General features: G+C 32.1%; 1 protein-coding gene across 4 annotated transcripts in view; it reads left to right on the top strand.

The window, feature by feature from the left end:
- The window catches only part of LOC144842638 (uncharacterized), a 58,128-nt gene that overhangs the window by 35,302 nt on the left and 6,449 nt on the right, over positions 1–16,377 (top strand). For all 4 annotated transcript variants that reach the window (XR_013612140.1, XR_013612141.1, XR_013612142.1 and 1 more), the window contains 2 exons: positions 13,424–13,647; positions 15,315–15,398. Coding sequence is in view for 1 of the 4 variants with exons in the window: in XM_078699122.1 (XP_078555248.1) it covers positions 13,424–13,647; positions 15,315–15,398 (308 nt within the window). In the remaining 3 variants the exon portion in view is untranslated. The remainder of the gene's footprint in view (positions 1–13,423; positions 13,648–15,314; positions 15,399–16,377) is intronic.

Raw genomic sequence — 16,377 nt, 5'->3', positions numbered from 1 at the left:
ATAGCAGCTGCCTCAACACATCGTCGATGATTGCCACAACAGTAGTACTATCCTGACTGCAAGATTTAAAAATATGCACAAACGTAAGCATCTCTACCTCTCTATCTTTATTCTTTTTCGTCAAGACCGTTATGTGCCACGGAAGTCCACGCTTTCCAAACCAGTCTCTTTGGCTTTCGCGGTATTTACGTGGTACAAACTTCATCGCCCAGTCTAAAACAATTAGGGCACAGCCAGGATTCAAATCTCCTAAAATATCATGTCGTGCAGCGTCTTGGTTAATGGACCTTAAGATATGCGCCTTCCACGTCTCGATGTCTTGGACTGACCGTGTAATTACGTACTCCATGTCATCTTTTTCTTCAGAAGAGCAGCGCACTTCGTTTAAAGCTTCATGAATTTCAGACAAAGCTTCTGGAAATATACGACATCTGTCACATCTTGCATTGTGGTCATGATCACAGACAGTCTGGTAATATTTGTCTTCGCAAGAACTAAGAGCATACGCCCTACAATGATCGGCAACTTCAGAATGGTTAGAAATGTGAATCTGCAATAATATATAAAAGGAATTGTATAAAAAATGTAATTAGTCTTGAATGTTTCTTACATGCTTTACTGAGCAACATACAACGCACTACTTTGCCTTTTTTATTATATTGTTTTTCTATTTATACTGTAGCAGTTATCAAGATATTTAAACAAGATTGTTATTACCTTATAGTCACCTTTTAGGTAGCGCTTGGCATCTTTAAGTTTTTGGTTTTTTTGTTTGGCCCAAGTCAAACCCATTTCATAGCAATCTCCCAGCTTATCAACGATGTTCTCCAGGTCATCGAAGGCTTTTCCACCATTGGCAGAGATATAATCAAGGCCCTGTAAGGATTTGCGTACAGAAGCAGAACAAACACTGAGAACTCTACGCAATGTACTGCGGCTCATAGGTTGAAAATTCTTCTCTTGACAGTAACTCTCGTATTGAAGAATACATTGTTCTGGGATAAGATTACGCACAACATTTGGGATTTTTATAACTCTGTCTGTAGAAAGTTTTAGAGTTTTTTCTCCAAATGGCAAGTCTTGTATAACTTGAGAACTTGTTATAAAGGTAACAAAGTGGTCAATTTTCCCTGGCTGTACGCATACTCTGTGTTCTTTAGAGGTTGAATTACAGAACCTCTACCATGTAACAATAAATGGTGTTTGGCCACGTTAAAACGGTATCTAGTCAAGTTAGGTATCCATTTCTGCAGTTCCTTAAAGGTAACCTTATCAACCATGATCGATAAAATCTGACGTCTTGTACTCCAGTGGTTAGTATGAAGATGGCATTCTGATAGAGCATCTAATAGAGAAGAATCGGTTCTTTCGTCAGCTTCTGAGGTTTTATCACTTGATAAGCCTTCAAGTAGAGTAGTCGACTGACCAGGTGCGATTTCTTCCAGGCACATAGAGACAACTTGACGAGCCTTGCGCATGTGGAAACGTTTAGTACGGTCTGAAACTTGCTCCAGCGGTGCAGATAAAGGATATCTAATTGGACTGACGTCCCTTGAATTGAGAAATGCATTTAATTTTTCTCTTGGTGTAGATTGAATTGATTCATCTTCTGAGGTAGCTGAAGCAAAAGTTGGATCGCAAAATTGATATAGGCTCATTTGAGTATCCATAACATCACACGCCGGTGTTTGACAAGTTGGAGTGGCTAATGGCATGTAAAACTCATCCTTATTACTTTCCTGAAAATAAGAATAATATTGGTAAAAAATTACTACTGACTTTGATTCAATTATTGACGCACTGATTCGTGATATATATAAAATGATGATGACAATGGCAAGGAATGCAGAAAATATTCCTCCTACCACCAACATACGAAATAAAATGAACAAAGTAACATGAAACACATTATTTACTTAATCTTTCCGCCAATAAATGCGTATTCATAAATGTCATATTGTACGGTATTTTTTAACTTACAGTTGTTAGTGCGCTCATCTGATCGACGAGACTAGGGTTATTTGTTTCAGTGTTCGAGGTTACAGGTAACAATGACTTCAGCATCTTACGGCAAGTTGAACAGATACCTGGTAAAAAGCGTAAAAACATTTACTTACAGGGTTTTGTTTAACAGTTTAAATTACATTAAATATATAAAAATATAAAAATTAAATTATATTTACCTGAACCAACTTGCAGGAAAGTTCCTGTTTTCTTTAATATTAGTTGCGAATCTTCTTTGCTAATACCCCTATCGCACTTGGGTCCCTTTCCCTTGCTTTGGATGTGATTAGAGAGATCAGGCGGCACTCTACATCTGTTGTTATTTCCTCGAGACCAACCTAAGCCAAGTTCCGATCGATGCAAGGGACAAACAGTCCAACTATGTATATCAGCGGGCAAGGTAAACATGGCTGCTCGACTAAGAATTAGGTCTACCTCACTATCGATGCCCGTAAACCTAAACATGTGTCTGTGTGCAGCGATTTCCTTCTGGCATGCTTGTAAAGGTAGGACTTCAGTGCTCTGTTTGCGGTCTTTTCTATCGAATCCACAAGCTCCGCCAACAACCGATTTAAAAGAACATGAAATCTCCATCTTGTTTGAACTTAAAGCCATCAGACAATAAGTATATATAACAATTATTTTCAACACGTCTTTACATTGTAAGACATAAACTAAAATGGATAACAAATCAGTTCCGTTGTCAACGCCAATGAAGATATCGTTGTCTATCGAATATACTCAGTAAAGTGTTTTGTCTACTGTGGTTAATGTTTTGAAACATTCTCGTTGAGTAAGTTCGACCAGGTTCGACAAACAGGAAAACGATAACAAGTTAAAACAAATGTGTTTTTCAGTTTTATCCTATAAACTATGAGAGGATGGAATAATTTATAATAATGTGGTTTGAGAAAGAATAAGCGTGTGATTTTTTTTTTTTTTCGTATATTGATTAGTAATTGAAATTTTACCAGAAACGTATTTTTAGTTTGTGTTTAAATTGCAACTTAATTCAAAATTATTCCAGGAACTTTCAGTTTATCTTTCAATTTTGTTTCGCGTAATAAAATTTTAGCTCAAAGCGACTTAGATTGCTAAATAGATAACAATAGGTACATCTGATTGATCTTGCCGACAGATAAAATCTTTGAATTTCTTACAACTTTGTGGCTCTGGCGCGGAGCGCAAAATAGTTTCCCCAAATTTTTTTTACTTGATTCATAAATATTAGTATCTAAACTTTAGATTGATGATTTTTTTATTGAAAAAAAATTTGTCGCACATGAAAAAAAACGCGTTTGTTTTTAACCTACTTTTTAAGAGTTTTATATATGCTAATTAGTAATTAATTAGTAAAAATCATAAAATTTCATCAAATTGTTTGAAACTTTACTAAATTATTGTCAAGATGCTAGTTAACGTAAGTGTAAAATATTAAAACGTTAGGTTGCTACATTTGGCTTCCAGAGGCTGTTAAACTTAATGTAAATTATACACCAAAAATTAACAAAATTGGCCGAAAATCGTTATTTTTCGATTTTCTCGAAAACTAAGCGATATTTTACCAAACAAACTACACATCAGGTTTACTTACATCAAGGTCTACCAATGTGCAAAATATGAGCCAATTCGAAATTTTGACCCTTGCCACCTAATGTTTGATTTTTAGTGACTGGCTCTCTTAATCATGCAGAGTCTATTATTCTGATCATGCCCCTATGGTCCATATTCTTATGATTGTGTTTACCTAAGCTATAGACTTCCCTATTCATAGTCATAATCAGATGAATGTTTCTTTTACACTTAGTACTTTTCTTTTTGTTATACAGTAATATGTCAAAGTGAAAAGTTTTATTTAATCCTTTGCAGGATATGTACTTGAAATTGCTTTTTGAAGATCTAAAACTACAGTATAGTATTATCAAACCAAACATAATCAATGACAATGGCATGAAAATGGTCTTTATTTGGAGGCAATTCTTAGTTTGATTGTCATTGCTAGCTGATATACTACAGCTAAATAAGGAGTATTTTGAGATTACATCATTTGCGGGAAAAAATGAAAAATTAGTACACTTGAACCATGAAATTTGCAAAAAGCGACATTTGTGCAAACAACCGCATTTGTAAAAAAAAATTGAATTTAAATGTGCAAACAACCACATTCATGGCTCTAAACTATTTTGAACAATATCTGCCATCTTGGATCCAAGTGGCCAAAATGGGGTAAAAATGCCCCACTTTTTATGTTTGTTTATTTTTGTTTTTGCATGTTAAAATACATGTGGAGTATCAACATAACAGAAATTGTACAGGGAAGGTTTTAAACTTTTAACTACGTTTCCAAGATTCCCCGGGGAACCAGAATTGTACTACAATTATATCCTTGGGAAAGGGTTGAGAGTTTGAAGGTGAGGGTGCAAACCTAATGGAGTGTCAATATGACCGAAATTGTAGTCTACTGGGAATGTAAACTACATTTGCCAACTGCCACTGAGGGATTTGGTTGGGAGTGATGGCTCAACACAACCCGAATTTGTACTGGGAAGGTCTTAAACACATCATCAAGTACCGGGGTGTTGGAAGGGGAGGGGCGGAGATACTGGCATTTGGGGGTAATGAAGTATAATATGATTGGAATTCTACTGGGAACATTTACTATGATTTGAACCATCCTGGGAGGAGTTAAGGTTCCTGGATTATGGCTGGGATGGGCAGAGATAAGATATTAGATAATATTTTAATCACTAGACAATATGACACCTATTCATTACAAAGTTAGAAAAGTAGACCATATCATAGCTATGTATTATAATCTTTGGCTCCAACATTGTTTAAATCTAAAGTTGTTGAATTGACAAAGAGTTTGTACTTATTACCTCCGCCAAGGAGATTATGTAGTCGATTGTGTGTGTATGTTTGTTAGCAGGATTACTAAAAAGTTATTGCCAGATATTTACAAAATTGAAAACACAGTATGTGGTCAAGGAATGAACTTTGTATTTTGTACCTAAAAATTGCTTCCCTAAAAAAGTGTAAATGGTTGCCCTGCTGTATCCGTTGCCCATCCTGACAGACTTTTTTTTTTACCTATAATATTCTTAGGTAATGCTTTTACAAGTTCAACATTAAAGTAGGCTTTTGCCTTAGGCCCAATCGATTAAGAATCCAATTACACATTGTAATGATTTTTATAATTCTTAAATTAACTTAAATTCATATAGATGGATCAATTCATTCATTATTGGTAGGCAATATTTGTTGTTTATAATTTTTAAGTAGAGAGAGCAAGATATGGCATAATGGAGGGATATCTGATTGGAATGAGATGTTTAGGTTCAAACATGTCTTATTGCTTGTATACTTAGACATGATATTTTACTCTCAAACTCGTCTTTCTGATAGGACTTAAAGCTGTTGGTCCCATATATTACATGAACTTGGTGTACTCAGTGACATAAATGCAGAGACTCGAGGCTCCTGGTTTAGGGACCCTAAGTAGCTTTCCATTCCAAAGTTGGAGGCCTCTGGTGTTTTTAGCCTTTTTCAGCATATTTTAATGCTTGTTTTTCTTCCACTAGTCCTGTTTAGGGTCCACTCGGTTTTAGCCAGTGCACACTCATAGCCGTTCACTGGGTATACTATTCAAAAGAGAGTAGGGGATTATCTATTGAATGTGGTGTTGTACTGAAGATGTCACCCAGTATAATGAAGAAATAAATTAAATAAGTTTTCAAATAGATGTAAATTATGACATTACACAAATTTAACTTTTATTATTATTATTATTATTATTTGATTATTTGCTATTATTTTGATGCTTTAGTAGAATATTTTAATTTATTTTAACATTTATTTGTATGTAATAATATAATAAAGCTAGTCCATCATTAGATACGTTTAGAATAAAACAGCCTTGCATTTATTGCATATTCAAATACAAATAGGGAATTTGAAGTTAAACATAAAGTTATATAAACAAGGTTTTTTTGTTTAAACAGTAGTTTTTATGTGCTTTGTGAATGTTTTTGATAAAATTAATGTTTTTCTAAAACTGTGAATAATTCAACATATATGTCCTCATCATATGAGGAAAGAATTTTCTGCTTTCTGCAGAAAAACAACATTCATTTGATATTTTGTTATTCAACTTTCGGACTTATTTAATGAGGCTTAAATGAATGAAGACCAAAGTTTACATTTGCATTTGTTCTGATTAATTTTGAGTCAGATATTTTTTTCTTCAAAATGTTGTCACGTTTGTGGCTCATAGAGCATGGTTGGTTTCTCCATGGATGGTTGGTGTCGAGCTAATCATCCATAACAGCACTTCATGTTCAGATCATAACTAAATCTTGATTGCACCATCTACAGATATCATGTACTTGGGAACAAATTCTGTGGGAATAAATTCCTCCATTTTTCTGTCATAATAGTTTAAAACAAACTATGCATGCCTGATAAATGTGGATTATTAGAATGCTCAGTACAAGATCTGATTGGTCAAAAGTTAAAAAGTCCTAAATTCTCAAACGTCTACTAGATTGGTATAAATAGAGAAAAAGTGGAACAAAGTGAAATTTAAATTCTTTAAATTTGAACATTCATAATTAGAATTAAAAAAAAAAAGTGTAGATGTAAAATGGCCATCATTCATTTATGTCCAGCCTAATGAATTATTCATATTTAACTTGTGAATATTAATAACATTTGAACATAGGAATGCAAAGCATGGACTGCACTTGTCCAATCAGAATGCTACAAACTGTTTTGAATGCCATTTTCATGCTTTGATTTGTTAAAATGACTCCCTATCTTTCCCTTATTTTGCCATTCTTGCACTCCGTAAAATATCAGAGAAAGGTAATGTGTCTTTTTTTTTCGATATTTTATTTATTTATTTTTTATCTGTTTTTACCCAGGTAATGGTGTCAGCCTAAACATTTTTATTATTTGAATCATCTTGGCTTTTTCATTATTTTTGTTTGTCTTCATCATTCCATCATCAGTATACTATGTTCTACGCATGATAATTATTTTGCAGAAATTATCATTTGCAGCTATTTATCCATAAAATAAAAAAGCAATTTTTATTTGCTGATTTGACAAATAGTTACTTCATGTTGGTTCCGTTTTATGTGGTGTTTTTTTCATTTATTTTTTTTGCTTAAATTATTTGAGAGCAATTCATCAAAATTGAACACTGAAAGGTTTCATCTCTGGTCCTGACAAAAACTTTCTGTTTTATAAATTATCCAGGATGCCTTGTGCCTTACCTTTGTTAATATTTAATTATACCTACATTTTGGTGAGAAATATATAGAAAAAAAGTGGTAAATAATTATTTTAATGTTTTTGTCAGAGCAAAGATCAAAGACTATAGGCAGGGGAAGGATAGGATCTCCATGAATTGCCATTAGATAGTTTAGAGTTATCAGAAAATGCTAATTTATTTCTAATTTATATGTTTACTGTAGCTGTTCTTAATCTATGAAATTTTATATAATTTCATTATCAGTAAAAATATTTACTTACACTTTCCTATTAAACGTACAAGGGAGAAATGAATGTTTAAACATTTTGGCCAACCCCTATTCAAGAGACCCCCATTAAGGGGACAGTTGTTGGGTTCTTAGTGTTTCCCCTTAATAGGAGTTCTACTGTACATATTATTTTGATGATATTGCCAATGTGAATATTTCATTTTTTGACAGCAAATTATATTACCTTATCCTTTTATCTATCTAAAATGTTAATACACTTTTTTGTGAGTCATTTCAAGTGTCGTATAAATGTATTATTCTAATAAGATGAATTCAAATGTCCTTGATAGAACTGTCAAACAACCATTTCCTATTTGTTGCTATATTGCATTAATCAACATAATATTTTGTTTTGCTAACCTTTTAAACTGCTAATACTAGCTCATTTTTATTCAGGATTTTGAAGATTAGGTTTAACATACTAATAAGATACGTAAAAGGATAAATATTTTAGTATTGAAGAGTAAATTACATCGAACAAATTGTAAATGTTAAGACAAATTGTTACCAATTTTAAAATTTAATATAAACAAATTAAAATATTAGTAAATTATATTTTGAACCATTTTTATAGCAATACTAGGTTTCTTGCACATGTGCAGTTAGATTTGCAGAATTTAAACTTCTTCTTCTTCTTTATTGTATCAAACAAAAAATTATCAATACAAAAGGTAGCCAAGATATAGCCGAAGCTAATCAAGCTTGGTACCTTTTATCTTAACTAACTTAAGCTACGAAATTAACAAATAAATAACAGAACTTAAAAGAAAATAAAAATTTGATAACGTCAAAAACAAAACAAAAAATGTTTTGAATAATAAATAAATAAATAACATAACATAACATAAAGTACTGTATGTACTGTACTGTAATAAACAAAACCATATCAGTTCAATAGATAAAATCTAATGGATTAACAATATATAAAACATTGTAAATTATAGATTATTCTTTTATATACTTAAATAAAAGTAATTCTTTAAGTTGTTTAGAGAAAGCAAATCTAGATGTAATTGTTCGTAATTCTAAAGGTAAATCATTCCAAATAACAGCACCAGAAAAAGAAATTCTAAATTTATAACCCTATAGCCTTTATGATCCAGATAAATATGGTTAGCGTAATTTATTTACAACTTTCCTTGTGTATTTTGTTATTTCTGATCCTCTAACTCACCCCTCATCACTCGGGAAAATCCAGGGGGATAGTTGGTCGTGCGATCTCCCTTTGACATCCAAAAATAACATTCTGGATATCTATTTTTGACAGACAGACTATATTAATATTATGTGCGATCCCCTGTTTTAGAAAACCTGAATCCACCCCTGTCACTCACCACTTATCAAGCCTCCCACACCCAACCCCAGATACCATCCCGTTTAATATTTAACATATATTATTCAATTACCTATAATATACTGTATACATTTAAAACATTATACATTTTAGCTGAATTAAAGTTTCATTATTTTATTTCTACAATGAAACATTGAAGTGGCATGAAATGGATGTGTAAAATGATAGAGTAATAGATATTAAACTCAACCATTATCTAGTTCAATGCTAAATTAAATCGCCATGGTTACTCTTTTCATATGTGACAATAACAATTGTAAATGGCTCCTCCATGTCTGTAAGTCTCCTCCACCAATTAAAACGATTCTTACTTTGCTGTTGGTAAATTTCAGCCAATTAAAATGCACGAAACATTTTGGAAATTGGAAAACAAGTTTTGAAAATGTATAGTGAGATGAGTCAGTTTTGCTGTGCGTGACTCGGTGTTTAATTTAATAACGTCATTGATCTATACAACGAGTGTGGATTTTGCTTTACTGTTTATGTTTCTCGCAACGTCATTGGTATCTACATTGATTCGTCTTCACTTGATTTGGTTTATTTGTTTACTGATTTCTTATCTCACCTGGAAATATATTTATATACTGTATTTACATCAGAGTAAATTTGTTTGTATTTTGGTGAACAAATATAACATTTTATTTTGAAAGGAATTAATGTGTATTTACATATTCATGGAAATATTAATATTGTAATATGAATAATAATACATGATAATGTAGTAAATGTTCTTAATATTTTCTTGTATAAGCCCACCCTGGGGTATATGAATAAATATTTTTTATAATAATTATTGTTAGGATGAAACCACTACATTTTAGTCTTCTCAGAATATGAGAAGGTGAGATATTCCCTTAAATACTTCACTTAAGTCAATAAATATTTAAGTATTTCACTTACTCTAGTTTGATTAATGAATTCATCCACTAGTATTTTAAATTTTAAATTTATCAAAAAGCAATATCTTTAAATATAATTACACAATTTAATTATAAGTAGATTATGCTTTGTTAATATTTGTTTTAAAAATCCTGAAAAATGGTTTAAAAAACAAATAATAATAATAACTAAACAAGTCGCAGTCACCAAGAGATTTATTTTTTAGATTATTTAAACAATATAAAAATACACAATTTGATATTGTATTATTAAAACTTATTTTAAAAGCTTAATATAGTTTTATACTGCAGTAACATAAAATAAATTCATGGATTATTACTACATTAAGAGGAGTATTAGAATGTTACAGTCATTTGTTAAACTTAATTGGTATTGTATTATACAAATACTATAGCAATTATATTTAAACATTTATTTCAAAAATATACTAAAGTTAATTTGAAAATAAGTAGAAACTTATTTCACATTTAGAAAATCATCACACTATTTGGAACAAATATTAAAGTCTCATTTGCTAACAAATTTGATTCAAAAGAAGATTAAGTTAACTTTCAAAATGAAAAGTTAAATAAAAAAATTCCCTTTTTTAAACAAATAACTACAATATTGTATTCAAAGTGTGATTGCTCATAATATTTTTCGGGGATATCTTTAACAAATTAATAAAACACTGCATAATTTCCTATGAAAATGAATTTTAAAGAATATAGTAATAAAATATATTTAAAAGACACTTTAAATTGATGTAGGTTGACTAATACAAATTTCCAAAGAAAAAAATGATAATGAAAATACATGGGTGTCATATTATACGCTTGAGTGATTTCCTGTAAAGCGATTCACTGTAAGATGTATGTAGCTGCTATAATTAGATGATTTCTAATAGGCTTTCATATGCGCATATTTTCTCGTATAGCCTTTTAGAGAATCAATATGATAAACAGTAAGACACTCGGGTAGAGCGTGGATCGTCAGTGAATACATAACATAGTCATAGAAGGTGCGTAACAAACAGCAATTAGACTGCTTTCAGTGATTAATATTTTTAATGATTGGTGTAATCACATTTTGATGTAATTAAATGGCTATACATAATCTACTGTTAGATTTTACTTAATATTCTTTATTTTTCAGGTATTATCAGATGTGACATGTCAACAGATTTTGTATTCAATATGTATTTTTGTCATTGATGTAGAAATTCAAAATTACGTCTCATGTCCCTTGGCTCAAATATTCTTAGACGGTGATCGTCTCTAATAGTTGTACAAAATGTCGTTATTAAGATTTGAATAATTATAGTTCTTGTAATATTAATGTATATAATGTTAGATTTGAAATAGGGATTGTGCTAAATTGTTCACAAGTATACAAGCATTTTGACAGCATATCTTTGCATTTAAATTGCTAATCAATGTCATCTCTTATGTGCTTTTCTTTAAAAGTCCATTAGGAAGAACGCTGTGTGTCACTTTTATAAAATGAAAGTATATAAAAGGCTATAGGCTTTTTTAGAGTGTGTTTCCCCTTCTAACATTTCTAAATAACCAGTTTTATTTTAGATGAATATTTTTATATATAAATGTTGCTTTCCTATAGATAGCATGGAACTATATGATAGTTCCATGTAGATAGTATATACTTGGTTGTCAAGCTGTGCCAACCTTACATAGGTAGTGCATGGAACTATAGTTCCAATGGTTGTGGTACTAAACACATCTAGCACCACACATGCATATATTCAGTTAAGACGTAAATTCCCTTTTCTTTAATTCTAGAAAAAGGGTACAGTATTATACCCCTTACACATCGCCTAGCAAAAGTTTACATATACAAAACGCTGGTATTGACTGGTCATGTGAAAGCAGTGTATAAGGGTTTATGTTCAGTTATATTTAGGAGTGAAATTGATTACGAGTTATGTTGATAGGAGAACTATCATGCGTTATAGCGTCTAAGGTTAGCACATGAGTGACATGTGGTGTTTAGTTGGACGTGTTGGCTAGTTTTCAAGTTAATGTGATTGTAATGGTAAACCAAGTATAGTTACATTTCTACACAGTTTTTGTGTTTACATATATGTGATCTGTTATTAGAAAGACTTTAAAATTGTGAGGAAATTTACTAAAATTGTTTCTAAATAAATAATTGTAACAAAATATTGAACCTGTTGGTAATTGTTGCCGTCTAAGATAATTATGCTTACGTATTAAAGTACATGTAATCTGTTATCTTGATATTTTACATCTCCGGGGACGTCAACCATAATCCATTTCAGATGCACTATACCTGAAGATGATATTTGATAATTCAGATTTGATAGCGTTAATTAGAAAACGACCTAGAATTGGAAATGACTACATGGCTGTAGGTAGTTAATTGTATCCCTTGTTAATTCACATTTACTGTTTGTGATGGAACACTATGACCTATGTAGTTCTTAACATTTGAGGTACGGGGTCGGGGGTCAGGAGGTTCAATGAATTGGAAATGACTACATAGCTGTAGGTAGTTAATTGTATCCCTTGTTAATTCACATTTACTGTTTGTGATGGAACACTATGACCTATGTAGTTCTTAACATTTGAGGTATGGGGTCGGGGGTCAAGAGGTTCAATGAATTGGAAATGACTACATAGCTGTAGGTAGTTAATTGTATCCCTTGTTAATTCACATTTACTGTTTGTGATGGAACACTATGACCTATGTAGTTCTTAACATTTGAGGTACGGGGTCGGGGGTCAGGAGGTTCAATGAATTGGAAATGACTACATAGCTGTAGGTAGTTAATTGTATCCCTTGTTAATTCACATTTACTGTTTGTGATGGAACACTACTGTATTAGCTATCAAAAATTAGTTCCTTAACATTTGAGGCACAGGGTTCAAACAAAATCCTTATTTATATAGGCTCATTTGTTTTTTTATTAAATGAGTTTTTGTATGAAAAGGGATGATACATTATCAACTGGAAAAAATATAAAATGCTACGTCTGTACACTTTTATGCTTGTTGAGTTTCTTTTTTTAAATGTTGGAAATGTATCGGCACTCAACTTTCACAAAAGCACCTATTTATTTATCTCTTATATTGTCAATAATGTTTATGTCTTGTTTATGTTTAATGTGTATATGGTATATTACCTCTTTATACAGTAGAACCACTATTAAGGAGACACCTTCAGGGCCCAAAAAAAGTGTCCTCTTAAATGGGGTGACCCATGAATACTGTAGGAGTATCCTGTAGTGTTACTCATCTATTGGAAAGTATCCCCTTAATAGGAGTTGGCCGTAGAGTTAAAAAACATATATTTTTCCTCGTTTGTTTCATTGAAAAGTGTCCCCTAAATAAGTGTGTCCTCCGGGTAAGGGTATCCAAAGGAAAGGTTCTACTGTATTCTCAAAATGACTTTGTCTTGAAATATTTTCTTGGACAAAAGACATTTTAAAACTTTTTTTTACATTTTTACATCTTTACAGCAAGCTTCCTACTTTATTATTTAATGTGAAATTAAATTGAACTAACATTTAAGAACTTACTATTGCTAGTAAAGTGATTGATTTCAGAAATTCAAATTCTGTTTAACTGAATTTAAATTAGTAAAATGTTTTATATCATTTCAGGGACTTTGCGTATGTGGCTAGAGACAAACAAACAAAGCGGTACAAATGCCATGTTTTCCGTTGTGACACACCTGCCAAGGCCATAGCTAGCGCCCTCCATGAGATCTGCTCACGAGTGATGAAGGACAGACAAAAGGGCAACACAATCTCAATGGTGACTCCGGGTCACATGATCCCACTGCAACGCTTGTCTGCAGTGAGCCCGGACACCACACCAACAAAAGGTCAGCAAATATGTAATTACTTCTCTATCATTGTCATCATCATCATAACATTTTACCCCTCTTGGAAAAGTGTCCCCTAATAGGAATTTCCTCTTAATGGGAATTTTCCCTTAATATGAGTGTCCCCTAAATTGAAATGTCCCCTTAATATGTCCCCTTAATAGGAGTGTCCCCTTAATAGAAATGTCTCTTTTTAAGACTGTCCTAATAGGAATGTCCCCTAATATTAGTCTCTCCTTAATATGAATGTCCCCTTAATATGAATGTCCGCTTAATAGGAGTGGCCCCTAAATTGAAATGTCCCCTTAATAAGAATGTCCCCTTAATAAGAATGTCCCCTTAATAAGAATGTCCCCTTAATAAGAATGTCCCCTTAATAAGAATGTCCCCTTAAATAATAAGAATGTCCCCTTAAATAATAAGAATGTCCCCTTAATAAGAATGTCCCCTGAATTGAGGTAAACTAAATGAGAGAGTCTACTGTAATTTCAAAGCAAGTTTGGCTTTTTTGTTTTCTATACTCCTCACACCAGGGAGACATCTCCCTGCTCACACTATGACTTTTGACTACAACTGTTGTTATAATTTATTGCATTGAATGTAGTTAATTAGTTTTATAATGGATGAGAAAGAGTACATCAAACTAATTAGTAGTTCTTTAATGAGAATACTTGTTTATGTCTTTCATCATGGACTCCTTGATTATGTTTTATGTTATAAATTACTTTCAATTTAATGTGGTAAGCTACTGTACCTTTGTTAGCCACAAACATATATCATAAACAGAATAGAAAACCATGTTCCCCTTAATAGTAGAGGTGTCTCCCTGACTAAAACTGATTGGATTAAAACATTTCAACTCAATAATCCAACACCCTTAAGCTAGCTCAAAAAGTCAATTTCCCAGAATGCATGTATGCATTGGCACCTTAATGAAGTCAGTGGTTTATAATGAATTTGCGGTTTTTCTAAGTTTCAGCTTCAGGGAAAGAATGTAATTTCCAGGCATCTACTAAAAAACATTTTGATGAAGTAAATTAAAACAAAAAGTTAAAAACAATATTCAGGAACTGTAGAAAAATTGTCTTCACTTGGAAGAATGTGTATTTACCGAAGTTCTACTTTGAGGGAAGAATAAAAAATAGTTAGGTTCGGTAATAAATGAAGTCTTCTTACTCTTAGAGTGAAAATTAAGGTACCTTAAGGTAATGTAGAGAAATAAATATTCTTCTTCACCTCAAGAAATAAGTAAAATGGATGAAAATCCCTTAGTGAACTATGTACCTCATTTTTCTCTTGAGTAAACTAAAAATCAATATATACATTCATCGACTTGAATTCAATTTGATTAGAATGTGATGATATTGGCTGGGGATATGACGATCTTTTGGGTATGATGAGGTCAGTGTGTGTAAGAGGCTCTGAAACCATTTAGGGTTGAAAGGACTCTTTATATGTATCTCGCTTGACTTGACTTGATGTGACAAAAAATGTGCCTATATATGGACATGATGATATCATATCAATACCATATTTGTGCACATCACACTTTTTTGTCAAACTAGTTTGATAGTGTAGACAGAGCTTAATATTCTTTTCTATTCAGTTTATTATACACATGTTATCTGTCTCACTATTATAATAATCAATTTATTCTTGCTTAACAGTTGATTTTCCAACACCAAAAGCTGAGCCGACAACAGTGTTCAGAGCTCATTACCTTGGTTGTACACCAGTTGCCAATGCTAGAGGTATGTATGCCATTTGACCATCCTATCTGTTGCTCATGATGGTCAAAACTCACTTGCATGTGCCTACTGCATTGCGTTACATCCAAGTGGGAACTAAGCTTTATGGGTGTGTCTGTCTGCCGCAAATAGTTTTCTTGTGCCCTACTCTTTATAAAGCTGTTACAAGAAAAACTGCTGAGTGCTCATTGTTTTTATTATTTATTACTGCATTATCTCTGATTGGTTTCAAGTATCTCTTTCTCCGTTTATTACTATTTCGGAGGCCTACTTACAGTCTTACTTTCAAATTTTTGCCTCAATTAAATTTTTCAGTGGCCATCATTCTGAATTCACATCACTCATTACACACATTTCCATGGCGATACTAACTACTATTTTTAACTTTTCAACCCTTGAATGGCAAAACTTCAAATTCACGTATTCAGAATCGGTAAGATTAATGGCATCCATTAAACGAGCTAAACGATGTCTGTTAATCAACAGAAGACAATGTAATTTAATAATTAGTTTTGGACTACACATGAAACGGCAATCGCCATACGTTTCACAATGACGGTATATGTACAGTTCTATTTCTGTTAATTGACCGTTTCTAATTTAAATTTTTAGTATACATAATAGAATTGCAAATGTAATTATATTTTTCTGCACATAAAACTCTGTTTTACTCAAAATCAATCAAACACTAAATGGTTTTACTTTACCCCTGTCCTATTTATTTTCAAAACCATTATTGTAGTTATGTGTAGACCTAAATAATGTGTAAAAAGAAAATTCTAGTTGTTAGAGATTTGGTCTTTGTCTGCCAAAAATTTTCTTTGTGGTTATTCCAAACTATTATTTGTGTCTGATATATTTAGATTTGCCATTGGTAGAGGTGGGGAAATCTGGTAGAATGAAAATAGTCGCACAACTGCAACTTAAGTTCGTTATCTTCTGCTTGATATATGATTAGACAATTGGGGCTTTTATGGTACAA

The sequence above is a fragment of the Antedon bifida genome, chromosome 5 (assembly GCF_963402885.1).
Source record: "Antedon bifida chromosome 5, ecAntBifi1.1, whole genome shotgun sequence".
Classification (NCBI taxonomy): Eukaryota; Metazoa; Echinodermata; class Crinoidea; order Comatulida; family Antedonidae; genus Antedon; species Antedon bifida.
Note: the sequence above shows the minus strand (reverse complement) of the source record. Positions and strands in the feature narration are given on the sequence as shown.